Source organism: Ictidomys tridecemlineatus, chromosome 6, assembly GCF_052094955.1.
Source record: "Ictidomys tridecemlineatus isolate mIctTri1 chromosome 6, mIctTri1.hap1, whole genome shotgun sequence".
NCBI lineage: Eukaryota > Metazoa > Chordata > Mammalia > Rodentia > Sciuridae > Ictidomys > Ictidomys tridecemlineatus.
Window position 1 is genome coordinate 78,934,829 of NC_135482.1, and position 17,922 is coordinate 78,952,750.

At 41.4% G+C, this 17,922-nt stretch overlaps 1 protein-coding gene across 1 annotated transcript in view; it reads right to left on the bottom strand.

Annotated features, from left to right (window-relative positions):
• LOC144364882 (protein O-mannosyl-transferase TMTC1-like) overlaps positions 1–16,567 on the bottom strand; it is a 94,438-nt gene extending 77,871 nt beyond the window's left edge. Inside the window, exon 1 of the mRNA XM_078014970.1 lies at positions 16,026–16,567. Within this exon, the coding sequence (XP_077871096.1) occupies positions 16,026–16,324 (299 nt within the window). The 5' untranslated portion in view covers positions 16,325–16,567. The remainder of the gene's footprint in view (positions 1–16,025) is intronic.
• Between the last annotated feature and the right edge of the window lie 1,355 nt (positions 16,568–17,922).

Below are 17,922 nucleotides of genomic sequence, written 5' to 3' on the forward strand. Positions count from 1 at the left end.
AAGGAAGAAAAAAAAAAAGATCAGTTAAGCTGATATATACAAATACATTTGTTTTGGTTGTTATTTCATTGAGTTCCAATTATACTCACTGCCTCTGTGTGAACAGGATGCACAGCAAAAAGTAATGCCGTAACAAAAGCAAGTCCACAATTCTTGAAGACGGTTTTATCACAGGTGTACATCAGCACAAGGGTCACTAAGCAGTGTAAAATTACATTTACTGTGTGAAAGTAGAATGGGTTCATACCAGTCAAAAATATGTTTAGCCTGTAAAAAAAATTAAATTAAAAAATAAAAACCTGTGCTAACTTCAAACACAACACAAGCACAAAGAAAGCAGACAGATTCTATCATTTATACAGATAAGCTATTTGAGTACTTATTTTTAAATGACTCCCAACATTTCATTATTTGAATCTATCTCCAAATTAATTGTCCTATCTGCAGAAATCAATGCATATATAATACAATGTCACTTCAGGAAACTTTGGTCACACTGAGGCAGCAAAAGCAGGTGCTCAACCTGTTTTTCCTTCACTCGGTGGATGATATGAACCCCTCTCATAATAGTCTTGTTCTCACTGCCAGCTACTCCAAAGTGGCCAAGTGTTCAAATGCAAGTTCACAGTGCTGTGGGTCAGAGCCACAGTCACTGCACATGAACAGAAAACAGGAGCATGTGACTATGGCCACAGTTCAGACAAACCAGACATGAATGTGTTCTCGCACCTATGGTGCCACCAGGAGCCACATTTCCATATTATGCATGTGACAGCAGCATCTAATTACTATCCCACAAGGGGAATCTTTGGGGCATTCCATGCTATTACCAGCTGCAGCTGAAATAAAAAACATGAGCAAAACCATAATGTTTCAGAAATCTGTACTAAGAATCTGTTTATTAAGACTATGACAAAGAAATAAGAAGAGAACCACATAGAGAAGGGAAGTCAGTTGTTGAACATTACAAAAAAAAATACTTTCATGAGACAGAAATGCAGAACAGAGACATCTGAAGGTTGTTTTAAATTTAGTAACAGATCATACGATTGAGTCTATGGGATTATAGGAAAAAATGCACTGGACAGGGTCTAGATGTTTTAGAGGAACATACACACCCTTAGTCTCCAGTCCATCTTACAAAAGAAGTAACCCTAGGTCATTCTTCACATGCCCTTGATCTTCTTCTCTTACAGAAACCACTCCTCTTTGCCAAAACCACCCAGACTGCACAAGTCAGCTCTAGCGATGACATATGCATATTCTAAATACTTGACTTGATTCATGCACAGCTTTCACCTACAGAATTTTAATCATCTCAAGCTTTATTTGGGCATATGAATCCAAATGTCATAGTTACTAATCAACTCTTCCTTCACTCCCACTCCTAACAAAGTAACCATAATTCAAAACCAAACCTGGAAAAAATGGACTGTTATATGGGATTCAACTAAGGGCATTGATGCAAGGTTGGACCCAGCTGTGTGTAGGCAGATCCATGAGCCTGCACACACCAGCACCCTTTCTACAGATGCATGATGGGAAATAATCCAAACAAGGGGAAGAGGAATGGGCAGTAAACTAGGGAAACAGGCAGGTTCAAATAAAGCAAGAACAGCACCACATTCCAAGGAAGGAGGACCCCACATGTAGTGTCAAAGTTGCCAGAAATCAGAAAGCTCCCGTCTGGAGATGTAAGAAGGTAAGACCAAGGTGTGGTTCTCAAAGAGTCGAACACAGTTGCTATAAGTCCATCCTCCTAAGGCTGATTCCTCACTGAACATTCTAGAACAACTAAACTATCCATTTAAAATTCATTCATATCAGTGATGATGATGAGAGAAAACAGCATCTCACAGGCATTTTCTGGGTATCCAAATTGGATCTCTGACAGGCAGTTTGCATGAAAGCCTTTAAAAAGTGTATACTCTTTGACAAAAATTTTCATTTCTAGAGATTTTCATGAGGAAATAACCAGAAAAGTATTCAAAGATCATGTGTGGGCAAAAATGCACCTCACCATGCTAATTATAAAAATAGCAAGATCTATTAAAAAGTCTAAAATGATGAAGAATGAATTCTCCAAACTTCAGTTCAAGTTACCGTGAGACAAAATGTTAACAAATTTTTAGGACATATCCCGTTTGCAAGAATAGAAAAAAAAGAAGATCTGATTCTGGGAGCCAACAGGGGTTCACAAAAAGAGGACTTAACTGATGAAGCTCCTAATTTAATAGAAGCAGGAGTGTGATAGATACATCACATCTTTATTTTAACAAAGACATTTATCAAAATCTCTTGCAATCTCATTTCCCAGAAGATAGCCTAAGATGGATCTGTAGCAAACACAAAGAGTGGTGAGTAATAAATCAATGCCTCCTTGCACTGAGACCTCCTCTGTATGTCACAGCTTTCCAATATTATCTCTGCTTTGTCCAATATTTTTATCAAAGATTTAAATGAAACTAATATGTATCCTTATCAAGATTAAAAAATACCTGTATTGGGGAAGGAGTGCTAATTTACTGATATTCACAGAGTTTAATTGGGTGAAATTAGAAATTATGAATTTTAATAGGATTAAACTGAATAGTGGTAAGAGTAAAGAGGGGATATAAAACAGAACAAAATGCTGCCAATCCAGATTAAGATAGTGTACCTGGTACTGCCCAGAAGTTTTTAGTTGCCCTCAACTCAGAGACTCAGTGTGTCCTGGGTAAACAGACCAAAACATCAACAGAAAGACAGGGAACTGCTGGGTAAGGTAGCAAACACTGTACTCCCAGCAGCTCTGGAGGCTCAGGCAGGAGGATCCAGAGTTGAAAGCCAGCCTCAGCAATGGCGAGGCACTAAACAACTCAGTGAGACCCTGTCTCTAAATAAAATACAAAATAGGGCTGGGGATTTGGCTCAGTGGTTGAATGCCCCTGAGTTAAATCCCCAGCAAAAAAAAAAAAAAAAAAAAAAAAAAAAAGATTGGGAAATGTACAAGTCAAACTCTTTCATTTCAATATACTCCAACAGGACTTATCAAACACCTATTAGACATCAGGAATAGTTCAAGGCCCAGAGTCACAAAGAGAAGATAGGACATGTGCCTTTAAATGGTTGACCACATACTAGGAGCAAGAGAGGCAGTTAGTCAGATAAGTAATAGTGACAGAATTCTAGCAATGGAGAAACTACCAGGTGCAAAGATTTTGGAGAAGGTAATATTCTACCTGTGGGCAGGAGAGACAAGGTGGGTGGAATCCAGCATGGAACAGGAGACCTCCAGAGTGCTTCTTGGCCCTAGAGCACGTTCACAAGAGGGCTCTAGGAGTAGAGGAGGGAGAAGCTCTCTGAAATGAGGTCTCAGGAAGGTAGGTTTGTGGAAGGGGGTGTTCAACCTGAGGATGATGACAGAGAAATGATACCCAGTTCTCTGGGGGGAAAGATCTTGGTCAAATTTATTGCTGGACTCCAGTGTCTAACACACTCATGGTTGTAGCACAATATATTTTTTTGTATGAATAAACATGACGAACAAATGAAATACTGAAGCAAGGCACTTACTCTAAGTAGCTCCCCAAAGGGAAAGTAAGATCCAATAACAACATTGTAAATAGGCTATCTAAGAGCCAGGTTTAGCCAGTAAATTGTTTTGTTTCACCTTTATATCTTTTTTCTTTGTAAAATTTACCAGTATTTTACAAAACAGTTGGTTATTTGGATAAATTTCCTGTTCACCTTGAAACGTTATTGGACCTGAAAACTCTGGGGTTATATGGCTATGCAGAAATATTTGGGTGCCCATTTCAATAAGACAAATGTTCACAATTTGCGATAGTCTCTGCCAATTTCTACTGTATTCCTAACCTGATCCCATTCATCTATCATCATACACACACACGCATACACAAACACACATACACACACACAATTTTTCTTTTAGAAAAAAGAGAGTGCAATGTTTCTTGGGCCTATATTACTATCACAAATGGGAAATCAAAAGATAGTCAAAATGACTGTTTGAAGAAAAATGGAAGAAAATATATTTCTGGAAGAGGAGGATATTCCCATATGCCTACTATGCAAAATTCTATATGTCAAAGAATATAACCTCCCATCCAGCTCAATTCACTCAATTACCACATCAGCCAACCCTTTCAGGATTAGAGTTTTCAACCATTAGTATACAAAATACTAAGAGGACTTAGCTCAAAAAAAGAATTAGCACTTCAACTAGTAAACATCTGTGCATTTAAACTATATCAAGTGGGGCATGGTAGTACACACCTGTAATCCCACTGGCTCAGGAGGCAGCAGGAGGATCCGGCCTCAGCAACTTAGACCCTGTCTTCAGTGGGAAAGCACCCCTGGGTTCAATCCCCAGTACCACCAAAAAAATAATAATAATGTAATAACAATTAAACTAGATCGACTGCTTCAATAACCAGAAACATCCACACAGGAGTTCCAGGCAGAATGACAGTTCACCTGGAAAAAATTCTCAACAGCACTGTCTCAGGTTGCACTTCACCCTGAAGATGCCTCTGTGATGGCATTTTACCACTTTCCTAAAATTCACTAGCTGTATTACTCAAAAGTCATGAGCATTTTCTTATTGATTGTAAGAAGCAAATTTCTTTCCATTAACATATCCAACCCGCTCGACACACAATAGATTCTAAATGAAAATTTACTGAATGAACAGATGAATTTATATAATGTTAGAAGCTGAAAAGATCGTCATTCCTTTTCAACCCTAAGAATCTCATTTTATTTGGTTTAGCCTTCATTTTTTTTAAATTTAAAATTAGGCCAAACAGTAGGAAATAAAAATATTTTTGTTTCTGAAATAATCCTAATAACCATCTCTGTCTGCAAACCTTCCATAGTTTGGCAAACATGAGCACAAATCGACCCTTCTCCATCTGAACTCTCTCTGTCTTCTTGTAAAACTGCCCAGAAAGGTGGGGCAGTAAGCTCACAGAAATCAGAGTTGATGGTTTCCAGGATGGCCACATCCATTCCCAGGAAAGGTCACAGGATCTGGAACCAAAGAGGAGGCAAGGGAAGGGCTCTGAGCTGTCTGCCTCTAGGATCTCACAGCCAGGAGCTTGACATAAACTCCATTACTCTTTTTTAATTCTCTGCTTTGAAAATGGCTCTGGTTTAGACAGACAGACAGACACATACACACACACACACACACACACAACAGGCTGTATCCCAGAAAGAGACTTATACTGGGGAGTGGGGAGGAAGTCCTCAGAAAGATCCCAATTCCATTTCAATCAATCAGCTCCATCTTCACAAGCTGGCACAGGTCTGGAAACTGGCTAAGATGTCAGAAATCTCCATTGTGGCAACTTGAGCCTGATCCTGGTCTTGCACCAATTTTCCGCAGCATATAGATCAAGCAACATTTTAGAGGCCTATCTATTTCATTCCTAGGAACAAAACATGGTTCACCACCTTGATGCCTTCAGATCAAAACTTTCTGATGCCCAATGATTCCCAGTGTTCCTCATGATATAAACTGCACCCAATTGGTCTCTGATATTCCAGGATCTCATCACTCCACTGATGCCAGAGGGCCCATCTGAGCAGCATCACCACACATATCACATTCAACCTACACAAGGCAATCATCAGAGCGCATCCCAGAGCTGCAGGTGCTCCTAATAATGTCATTCTCAATGCCTCCGTCAAGGCAAAGCCATCTGTTCTCTCCAGGAATATTATGGAGGGGAAGAAGGGTGTATGTGGTTTGCACATAATAAATGCTTACCAACATTGCTATCTCAGTGAGTCTTTGGATTCCTTTCTGTATATTATGCCAGGGAAACTGTGGCATCTCAGTCTCACTAAACATAGGCCCCCATGGAGTCCCAGTGGTTTCCAAGTTTCTTAATCACCTTAAGCACTAATTATGCTGCTAATTTCCTGATTCCATCCCAAGATACTCTAAGCCAGTAGATCTGAGATGGAACCTGGAAATCAGCCCCAAGTAATCCAAGTAATTTAAGGCAGGAGAGTCTCAGAACAATAAGACATAGATCTCAAAGCTGTGGGAAGTTGGGTAGGATTGACAAGCTTACCAGAAAAGTTGTTTTCTCAGCATAACACAACACACATTCTTTTCCCAGAAGAACTAAAAAACAGGGAAAAGGAAAAATTGACTCTATCTCCTTTATCATGTTTCTCAGGTCTCAAATGATATTTTCTCCAAAACTTTCCAGTGGATTTCCACAGCCCAATACTAGTACACATCACATTCTCCTGTCTTCCTCTATTGCTGTTCATCTTTCTTCTTCCCCACCTCTTGCTATCATTATAATTCTCAAATGCTTATAAGTGGTTTCCATAGTCTTCTTAGATCATTCAACCAATAAATAACATCTGGGTCTGCTCTGTTTTTCTCTAAGGCAAATCCCTTTGGCCCTCAATCATTTTGGTTGCTATCCTTCTGCATTCCCTCCAGTACCAGAACTAAATAAGCAAATCATCATCACTTAATGCATCTAAAGTACCAAACAAAGCAGTTCATAGGCACCTATGCAGATAACAGCACAGAGGAAAAGCAAAATTCCTGTTGATTTGAGCTCAGTGAACCACAGCCTCACCTGCCCATGAAGGGGCAGCAAGTGCCATTATGGCTTCATTTAGAATAATGATTATATCAAAGGAGTCAGAGAAACTGAGGACAGGAAGATCAGTAGTGATACCCAGAAGACAGCAAGTCCCAGAAGAAAATCCTTAAAAGGAAATCAGAAAAAAAGTAGCCCAGTGTCCCAAATACCTTAGTTATAACTACAACTGAGCTGTCAATTTTTAGCAAATTCTCCCTCTTTTTTTTCTTCTCTTTCTTAAAGGTGTTTGGTGAGTACTAGGATGTAGTGCAATTCAGACATCAACTATCCAGCATTATTGAAGACATCCAAGATTGCAAGCAAACTACTCTATAAGACTCTTGTACTTCAATTATTAGCAACAAGTTGAAAAGTCACCAAGCCATCTGTACTTCCAATCAACTGGTTGCAAAATGGGGGCTTCCCACAACTCTCTCAAATTCCATACTTCACTAGAATGACTCACAAGAATACAACTATACTTATTGTAATTTACTTATAAAAGACACAAATCAGAACCAAAGAAAAGATTATGGCGTAAAGTCTAGGACAGTTCTAAACAAAAACATTCTGTATCTTCAGGATGCATCTCTCTCCCAACACATCAGTATAAGTTTACTGACCAGAGAGCTCAAGCAAGATTGGAGGTCCAGTATTTTTAAGGAGGTTTCATTATGTACACATGATTGATTAAATTATTAGCTATGGACTGAACTCAATCTCCAGCCCCTTTTCCCTCTCAGGTTGGGAGACAGAAGCTGATAACACATGGCTCACAGCCCCAACTCTCTATGGTAATATGATTGGTCTTTCCAGCATGGCCAGTCCTCGTCCTGAAACCATCTAGGAGTGAGTCACCACCACTCCTTCACATAAATTTAGGTATGTGGTTCCATTTCTATCCCTTAGGAAATTTCAAGGGTTTATAAGGTCTCTCCCAGGAACCTAAGACAAAGACCAGACAAATTCTTTAGTATACAACAATGGGAGAGAGGAAGTGATAGCCACATTAATTCCTTTGATAAAGTAATGTACTCTATTTGATCCAACAGAAAATATTTCATGTTACATGTCATTGACTAAAAACAAAACAAAACAAAACAAAGGGTCATTTCTTATAGAAAGCAGGGTACTGGAATTGATGAATTTTAGGGCCCTAAGTGCAGGTTGTAAGAGAACCCGTGAAATTCTGAGTTTTGTTTCGGAAGTACAACTGCTATCTCTAGGTCAGAACTTTGTAGCAAGCATCCACCAACGATTTATGCTTCGATGCCATTCGACAGGAAGAAGATCCCAAACTTCTAAGAGATTCATGATCTCCCAGCAGATTTCAATGGAGAGCCATGATTGCCCCTTTCAAAATCCAAGCTGCCTTTAACCTCACAGTAAGCAGGACCCAATGGAATCCTCTGGGTTGGTCAGAGGAAAGACCAGCTCTGCCTTCACTTCTCCCAGAGAGGAAGTAAAAAGGAAAATTAACTAAGAAATAAATAAGACTTTTCTACATTTTAAAAGAAGGCCTACCTTAATATTTCCCCAAAAGCAGGCATTCATAAAAAATGGTGTATGCATTCATTTAAATTGTCTATTATACTTATTACATTTTTAATAACATAGCTCTGTTTTTTTTCTAATTCTTTTTAAGTTGTTGATGGACCTTTATATTTTATTCATTTTTTAATTTTTTTTAATTGTAGATGGACACAATATCTTTATTTATTTATTTAAATATGTGGTAGTGAGAATAGAACCCAGTGCCTCACATATGCTAGGCAAGTGCTCCACCACTGAGTCAATCGCCAGCCCCTAATTATTGCATTTTAATTTACAAATTAATGGGGTTGACTGTGACACTTCCATTCATGCACATTCTCATATCCTGCTTTAATCCTAACCATCCTACCAACTATTTTCCCTTCCTTAATAGTCCCTCTTCTTCATTTTTTTCCCTATATGAGAGAAAACATGCAATATTTGGCTTATGATTAACATGATGACTTCCAGCTACAACGATTTTTCTGCCAATGACATTATTTCAGTCTTCTTTGCAGCTGAATAACACATAATGTGTGTATGTATGTATGTATGTATATACATACATACAGTATTTTCTTTATTCATTCATTCATCTGTCAATGGGCACCTAGGCCGATTCCATTTCTTAGCTATTGTGCATAATACCACAGTAAACATGGGCACAAAGGTCTCTCTTTTGCGTGCTAAGTTCATTTCCTTTGAGTATATAGCCGGGAGTGGTAGAGCTGAATCCTATGACAGTTTTATCTTTAGTTTTTTGAGAAACCTCATACTCTTTTTCCATAGTGGCTGGGAATTCACATTCTCATCAACATTGTATAAGGGTTCTTTTCACCCACATTCTCATTGATATTTATTTATTTAGCCATCCTAAGTGGGATAAGATGGAATCTCAGTGAAGTTTGATTTGCAAGTCCCTAATGGCTAAAAATGTTGAGCACGTTTTCATGTTAAATGAATTTATTTTTAATTGTCAATAAAATACTCATTCTTTCTTTCAGCAGTAATTCTTAGGCCACTACTATGCAAGCCAGGCAGAGTCCTAGATGGTAGGACAGAGTGCACACTGTCATGACAGGATATTAAAACCAACAACAAAAATACAGTGCCAGGCAGCAATGAGGGACATGAAGGCAAAGCAGGGTGAAAGATAAGGGTGAAACATGAGGGAATGTTTGCTGTTTAGTTCCAGAAAACGCCCTGTGAGGAAGTGGCATGAGCAGATACCCGCATGAGGCAGTGAGAGAGCAGGCCATCCACAGATGGATGGGGAAGAGCATTCAGGAACAAGAAACCACAAGTGCAAAGGCTGCTGGCGGCAGCAGGTCTGGCCTGTACAGGAACAAGGGCTCCAGAATGCCCAGCTGGAGACTGACAGCCCAGAGGGCAGAGAGGGAGCCTGGGTCAGTCTGAACAGGACTCTCTAGAACAGAATCCCGACCTTACCATCTGGAAAAGGAACATGGCCATTACGCTGGCATAATCAAGCATTCCTCAGCCCTCTTTTAAAGTGGGATGACACTGGGCACAGTGGAACGTCCTGATGATCCCCAAAGCTCCAGAGGCTGAGGCAGGAGGATCATGAGTTCAAAGCCTTAGCAACTCAGCAAAGCCATAAGCAACTCAGCAAGACCCTGTCCCTAAATTAAAGAATTTTAAAAAGGGATGGGGAACTGGCTCAGTGGTTACCACCCAGTATCAAAATTTTTTAAAAAATAAAGTGGGATGACTACACACGAAAGTCTGGAAAAACATGAATGTGACTCCAAAGGAAGACAGAAAAGACATTAGTTGATAAGAAGAGATTGCTTCAGAAGGTGACTTCCAAGCCTCCATTCAGGGACTCATAAAAACCCCCAGGATCCAAAATAATTCCTCTCATTTTCCAGCCTCCTAAGCTACCAGACTGTAGGTTGAGCTTATCTGGCATCTATAACTCGTCCTACCAGGCCTCCTCCTCTGGGGTTTCTAACCTCAGTTTGGTACACAATTTTCAAAGCCACTTTTTCATTTTTCTCTATAAAATATTGCCTCCAAACCTGTTTTTCCTTTGCTGTTTCTATCACTGAATATCCCAGACTGCCTAGGGAAACATTCTAGACCACCTTCGCTTGTCTCCTATGATAGACTTAAAAAAACCACCTTATCAGCCTTGGAGTGACAGACTGTCTCAAAATGAAATTCCACAGAGGTCAATCAAAAGGAACAGAACCAAAAGGAACATTTCACCATTTCTTTAAGGTTTGGGGCATGAAAACGAGTGCTTATTTTCATGGTTGGCATAACGCTTGTGACTAAAAGATGCAAACTACTGAGAACAAACTCAAGATCAAACATTAAAATGCTGCAAATTCTTACAGCTGCACATATTAAGATATTCTGTTTTTTAGCTCTGACATTTTAAACCACCCACTTCACTCTTATGGTTTATATTACCATCAGAAGCCTTCAATAAAATAAAACTTTATAGCAAACTATGATCTAATAGCCTAAACATGGAAAGAGAATCATGAGTTTAAGGTCCTTTGATTTGCCTTGGGTTCCCCATCTTAACTATGGGAAATCATCAGTTCTTTCTGGTTGAAGCCAACCTCCACTCTCTTACTAAACAGAATGATACAGTTAATAATTCCACAGGAGCTTCTTCTCAAAAGGAAAAGGAAAGGGGGTAAAATTAAAGAGCTAAGCACCTTTTAAATCAACCAAAGCCACTTTTTAATTTATTTATTAATTAGGTATATATGATAGCAGAATGCATTTTGATTCATCATCACAAAGGCAGCACAACTTTTCATTTCTCTGGTTATATAAGATGTAGCATCACATCATATGTGCAGTCATACATGTACCTGGGGTAATGATGTTCATCTCATTCCACCATCTTTCCTGGCCCCATTACCCTTCCCTCCCCTTTGCCAAATCAAAGTTCCTCCATTTTTCCCATTCTCCCCCTCCCCCCCTCCTTATGGATCAGCATCCACTTGTCACAGAGAACATTCGGCCTTTAGTTTTTTGGGGGGATTGGCTTACTTTGCTTAGCATGATATTCTCCAACTCTATAACCGAGGCCATTTTTCAGGGGAGAGTTATGGTCATAGTGGGATTTGGTTCTGTGTCATTTCAGTGTCCACAGAGTAGCTTAATACATTCCTCCTGATTTCAAAGCTCCAAACAGAACATGACCAGTAAGGGATAAAGAAACAAAATTTAAAAATGGTTACTGCCACAGATTAAGTTTCACAGATGTTTTGATTCTGCTCTACCATGGTCTAAAAATATTCCTGCATGCTTTTGGACATGCTCTTAGGAAAAGATGGAATGTAAGATTTGATTAGAAATACAAATTCATCAGAATTCTAAATTCACATGAAGGAATACAAAGAAATGACTATTTGTGTCTGTGAGAGTTTTACAAGAAAAACAAAGCCACCAGGAGTGATCCTGAAGAAGGAATTTACTATATATAGAGATCTGACCTTTCACAACAGTGGGAGCTGGTTAAATAACCCCAGGAAGTCTGATGCTTCTGTATCTAAAACGGAGGCTACAAGCCAGCAAGCCAGCAAGGTGGTCTCTCTGCAAGCGGGGATGGGTACACCAGAAGTAGGGAAAACAAGGCTGAGCTGGAACTCACAGGATAAAGTGGGGTACATACCTGTGACCATTAAGACTCAACTTCAATGATGTGAATGGCTTGCAGAAAGGCTGGTGGTTCTCTTCTTCAAAGTGAAACACTGCACACACACACACACACACACACACACACATCTGACTGCAAGTAGCTGAAGGAGGAGCTCTGGAGAGTGCAGGAGGTGCGGTGGGCATGTCTGCAACTGAACACCACCATCAGAGCAGCCAGCACTTCTTCCACAATCTGCAAGAGGCCCCACAGCACCAAAACCTCATGTACATGAACCCTCCCAGCGTGATCATGACTACTTCACTTCCACCTTCTAAGTCCTGCAGAATTGTCTCCTGTGGACAGCACTAATGCAGAATCATCCTGCGAAGGGAATTCTGGGAAACAGTACTAACTTTGCTAAACTGATGTAATACAAAACCATCAGGTCTTAGTAAAATGCCTTGATGTTTCACTGCCCTGTACCTCCACAACTGGTAACAGTAGATGCTCTGATATGTCATTTCCTTGTTTCAACTTTAGCTCATTTCTAATGAGAAAAATTATGATTAGTACCTTTACTTCATAAGTAACTTAATTATTTAGTACATAAACACTTTTATAGTAAAAGCATTACACATCTAAGGATTATATTTATTCTTATGTGAATTTCTAGCTCTCAGTATGTGTGACATACATCTGATGAATTGAAATTAACAAATTTACTTTGAATAAAAAGATGCATTTAAATTCTACACTAGGAACAATTGTGAAGACAAAAATATAAGCTACATAGTGGGGAAAAAACATTTGCCAACAGCATACTTGACAAAGGACATGTACTTAGAATGTATAAAAAACTTTAAAACCCAGCACAAAAAAAAAAAAAATCATTTAGAAAATGGACGTAAGACACAAGGGCACTTTTTTGCCAAAGAGGAAATACAAAGGGCAAACAAGCACAAGAAAATGTATGTAATAGTATTGGCCACTAAGAAAAAAAAAACTAAATATACTGATATACTACTATCACTACAATAAGAAAAGGAGCAACAATACCAAGTGCTGGCAAGGAAGCAAGCAACTGACTTAGTCATTCACTGCTGGTAGAAATGTCTGGAAAACAGTTTGGCAGTTTCATAAGGAACCAATCATGCAAACTCCATACAATGATGTTGTACTCCTATATATTTCCTCCAGAGAAATAAAAATTTATGTTTACACCAAAACCTATAAATGTTTAGAGCAACTTCATTTTAAATATCCAAAACAACTTAGATGTCCTCAACAAATGAATGGTTAAATAAACTGTGGTATGTCTATGCAATGGAATATTACTGAATGGTTAAAAAGGAACAAACTACACACACATGCAACAATCTGAATAAAGCTCCAGAGACAGGTTGAATCAAAGAAATCCAATCTCTAAAAATTATATCCTATATGATATAAACAATATTGAAATGGTAAAATTACAGAGGTGGAAAACTATTGGTTATTATGGATTAAAGTGGGGGGAGTTATGGATTTGGTGGTTGTTATAGATTAGGGGTTCATGGCTATGGTATGGATCCTTGTGATGGAACTGTTTTATATCTTGGCTGTGATGGTACTCTCAGAAATGTACAAATCTGAAAAAACTGCATAGTACTTAACAAAATTTAAAGAGTACATGTGAAACTGGTGAACAGTGAATAAAAGTAGATGGTATCAATGTCAATTTCCTGGTTGTGCTATTATACTTCAGTTATGTAAGATGTTACCATTGGGAGAAAATGGATAAGAAGTGTACGGGATCTATATTACTACTTACGACTGCACAGGAATGTACAGATTTCTCAAAATAAAAATGTTTTCTTGATGAGTTTGAAGTCTCAAAGATATCTGCTCAAACAAGCATAATTTAAGATATGGTTAAATGGTTTGCACATATTTAAAGAGCCACCTTAATTGTGTTTTCATCATCTACCTAAAATAAATATCATAAAGACATTGTTTTTGTTGTTGTTGTTGTTTAGGATACTGGGGATTTAACTCAGGGGCACTCAACCACTGAGCCAAAGTCCCAGCCCTATTTTGTATTTTTTAGAGGCAGAATCTCACTGAGTTGCTCAGCGCCTAGCTGTTGCTAAGGCTAGCTTTGAAACCCCTGATCCGATGTAAAGTGTCAAGGTCAATACTTGGTTCATACTGAATAGCTAATAAATGTGACTTTCTGCCCATCCTTGCAGCATTAAGAGTTGTGTGAGACTAAAGTCACTGATGCTCTCCAGCTCTATGCTGTTGCACTAGGAGATGCCATTTCCCCGGGACTGTGTGAAGAAAGCTGTCTTATCTTATTTAAATCAATGCACGTGAATAAAGAAAGACTAGTTAATTTTCTCTTTCTGAATAGGCACCTATCCATTTCCAACTAGCACCCTGTTGCTCTCTATGCAACTCAGTCTTTGTAAAAATTAAAAAAAATGTATATTTTATAGCAAGTAACAGTAAACAAAGAGCAATGAATCTTATATACCAAGCTGCTTTTTCCAATCAAATATTACTAGAAAGGAAAAGTTTCTTCACCTCTTTCCCTTCTTTGCCCCTATTCTGCCAACCCCATTACTTCTCTTTATCAATGGCTTTGCCCCCTTACTTAGTCCCTTCCTCCATCCCTCTCTCCTCTGTACCTGCCATCTCCACTGTGAATTTAAAATTTTTAGGAAGACCTGAAAACATTCTCCCCCACCTCCAGCAAGTGGATAAAGGAATTTAAACCTTCTTTTTTTTTTTTTTTTTTTTTTTTAAATGGAAAATGCTCAACCCAGGGACCAGGGCAGTGGTTTTTATAAGTCTAGCGTACCTCATACTTAAAATCTATCAACAATGCCCACATAATAAAATTAAGGTCCATCTAAAAGTGAAACATTTGTATTTGGGCTATCTAAAGAAATTCTAAGAAATATTTGGAAAACCAGAGAGGGAGGAACTCTCTCAGTGGCTAAAGTTATCTTTCCATTGAAAACCACTACAACTTTTCAAGAGGTCAGTGTTTACAAATTATTCTCTTGAGAATCAAATGTGTATTTTCTCACCCTCTTTAAAACATTAAACTTTCAGTGGAAGGATTAAGTCAGAAGCCCATGAATTGTTGCCAATTGCCATGGTTTCCTTTTCTAAGTCCTCAGAGCCACCTGTCAAAGGAGACCTAGTCCAGCAGGCCAGAACAGGCTTTCAAACTCCAACCCAGTCTCAAATGATCATTACCATAAACCCCAGTTCCTATTACACCCGTTGGAAAACACTTAAAATGCTGATAATACCGAAATAATATTATTTCAACAGTTTCTGTCCGGCGAATTGAAACAAGCTTAAGTGCTGAGCCAAATTATAAGGAGTGGAGTCATCAGCTAGTGATGTAGAAGACAGCACTTCTTTCAAATCAGCCCTTCTCTCCTTTCTATACTAGCCCTCTTTTTAAATTCAAGAAAATACCCTCCCTATAAAATCCTGGTGTACTCTCAGTTCCCTTTACACTTATTCACACTAGAAATGCTGAATCATGACTCCGGGGTTGTAAAAGAAAAACTATTTCAGCGGGGACCCCAAGATCTCCAGAGGATTCCACGCGTCTGCATTCCTTTGCTTTGCACCTCCTCAAGTCCATTTCCAGAGCTGCTTGGCAGACTGGAGAAGCTCTGGGAGCAGACAAGAGGGAGAAGGTCGGGGTGAGTGGCGTGAGGAGAATCTTCTCTCTTCCCTGCTTTTTCCCAAAACCTAAGCAGTCCTAGCAGCTCAAGGCTCCCTCCTCCTCCCATCTTAATGCGTTCCCAGAGGGGCTGACACACTCCTCCTCGGCAAAGCTACCCAACAGCTTCTGAGAAATTCCCAACTTGGAAGCATCGCCAGCACCGCCACCCCTCAGGAACCCAGTGGACCCGCGCTGGTCCCATTTGGCAGCCACCGGGCAAGGGCTGGGGTGCAACGGGGCCTCATCAGTTGGCCCCTAGTCCGGCCCAGAGAAGCCCGCCGAGAGCGCACACACTTGAGAAACTCGATCCCAACTCCCCAAATCTAGCCTCCTGAACCGCCCTAGGAGCCCAGAGAAGCGAGAGCAGGACCCGAGCGCAGAGTAGTGTGGACAGGCTGCAGAAAACGGAGGCGTGGAGGGAAAGGGCGGCAAAAAAGCCAGTCCTGGAACTTCTCCTGGCCCGGAGAAGCAGTGAGACTCGGGGAAGGCGGCGGCAGCGAGCGCGAGGTGAGGGACTCACTTGAAGGTGAGGACGCACAGCGGCCGGTAGGACTTGTGGCTGGTGTTCTCGGCCATGCCCTTGCCCCAGAAGTCGTTGGTGAAGATGCCCCAGCGGAGCGGGGCGCCCGGCCGCACATCGGGGTTGTTCACGATCGCCCACACGTCGTCGTGCACGAACTCGCCCTGCAGGGAGCGGCCGTAGCACAGGCAGCTGGCCCCCGCCAGCAGCGCCGCGGCCCCGGCCGGCGCAAGCCCGCAGCCCGGCCGCCGGGAGGGCGCGCGGTCCCCGCCGCCTCGGGCAGAGGTGGTCACCACCATCGCGCCGCCGCCTCCGCTGCTGCCCTGGCCTCTCCCGGGCGTCTGGCATCCTCCCCTGCGGGGGCCCGCGCGGCGTGCGGCGGCAGCCTGGATGTGCGCTCCGGCGTGGTACGGCGGCAGCTGGACCAGCCGAGGGAGCCCCGCGCTCCGCCGCCGCCTGTGCCGCGGAGTTGGCCCAGCTGCAAATACACAGCAGTCCCCCCGCCTCCCCGGGCCATCGCCACCTCCTCCGCCCCACTGCGCATGCCCGCTCGCTCTCGCCTTCGACCCCCCCACCCCCAATCCCGGGACTCGAGCCGATTTCCCCCAACACCTGGCACCTACTGCCCCCTCCCTGGCTCTCTGCTGGGCTCAGCCCGCTGGCGCGCGAGACCCTAACGGCGAGAGTTCACGAATAGGTAAGCTGAGGTCGCGTCGCCGGGCCGCTTGGAAGGGCACCCCCGGGGACCTCCCGGTGATCCCAGCTCTGCACGCAGTCCCTCTGCCCCATCCATCTCTCCCGAATGGGGTTGAGGAGGGCAGATCTGGCGGGCTTAGCAGGTGCGCAGCCTGCAACCCCACACCCACCCTCCGAAATAAAAGTGGCTGCCGCTTCCCGGGAACTTCCCAGGTTTTCAGCACCCAGGACAAGAGCTGCCGCGGCGCCCGAGAAACGCTCCGGGCCGGCTCTGTGCTCGCGTCCCGCCGCCCTCTCCGCCATCCCCCGCCGGGACTTTCCCTCCCACCAGGCTCTCGGTCCCGCAGTCCCACCCTCCCGGAAACCGCTTCCAAAAACACCTTCCCAAAGCCAGGAGAAAGGGTGTCCCTGGCCAAGGACTTCCTGCCCGCCCTGCCCGGGTTTGTTCGAGGCGCCAGGGCTGTTTTTTCTTTACCGCCCATTTCTCTGCCTGTGTGTATAAAAAGCCTTAGGTTCGATTTTTGATTTGGGTCTGGGAGATGACTTGGCTTCTGGAACATTTCTCCTCGCTTTAGATTTTACTTAAACTCTTAAGATATTCGGAAGTTGCCGAGCAAATTACTTTTTCTTCCTTTCTAACTGGACCTCTTGGATCTGATTTTTTCCTGGTCTCTGATAATAAATTAAGTAAATACTTTTTAAAATAAATAAATACTTTTTAAAAAAATCAAACAGTTCTTTTGCAGTGTTTGAACTATTCCTGCTCAGTCGATATGAATTTTTAAAAACTAGAGGAACACATACCCACAAAAACTGTGTATGAGGACTTTGGCATTAGCTTCTATACAGCCTTTCTGAATAATTGTTCTCTTTTTTAAAATACTAATTATATAGCATAAATGAATTTCATATTCCAGGGTAATGATTAGTAGAATTTCTACAAGGATCAATTTTCTGGCCTCTTGTAAACTTCAGGATTTGACACATCCAGACAGAACACACTAAAATAAAATGTCAACATTTGGGGCTGGAATTGTGGCTCAGTGGTAGAGCGCTTGCCTGGCATGTGTGAGGCATGTGGATCCTCAGCACCACATAAAAATAAAATAAATTAAATAAAGGTATTGTGTCCATCCACAACTTTTAATTTTTTTAAAAAAGTCACCATTTCATTCCTTTCCTTCCAAAATCCTTTTAAAAT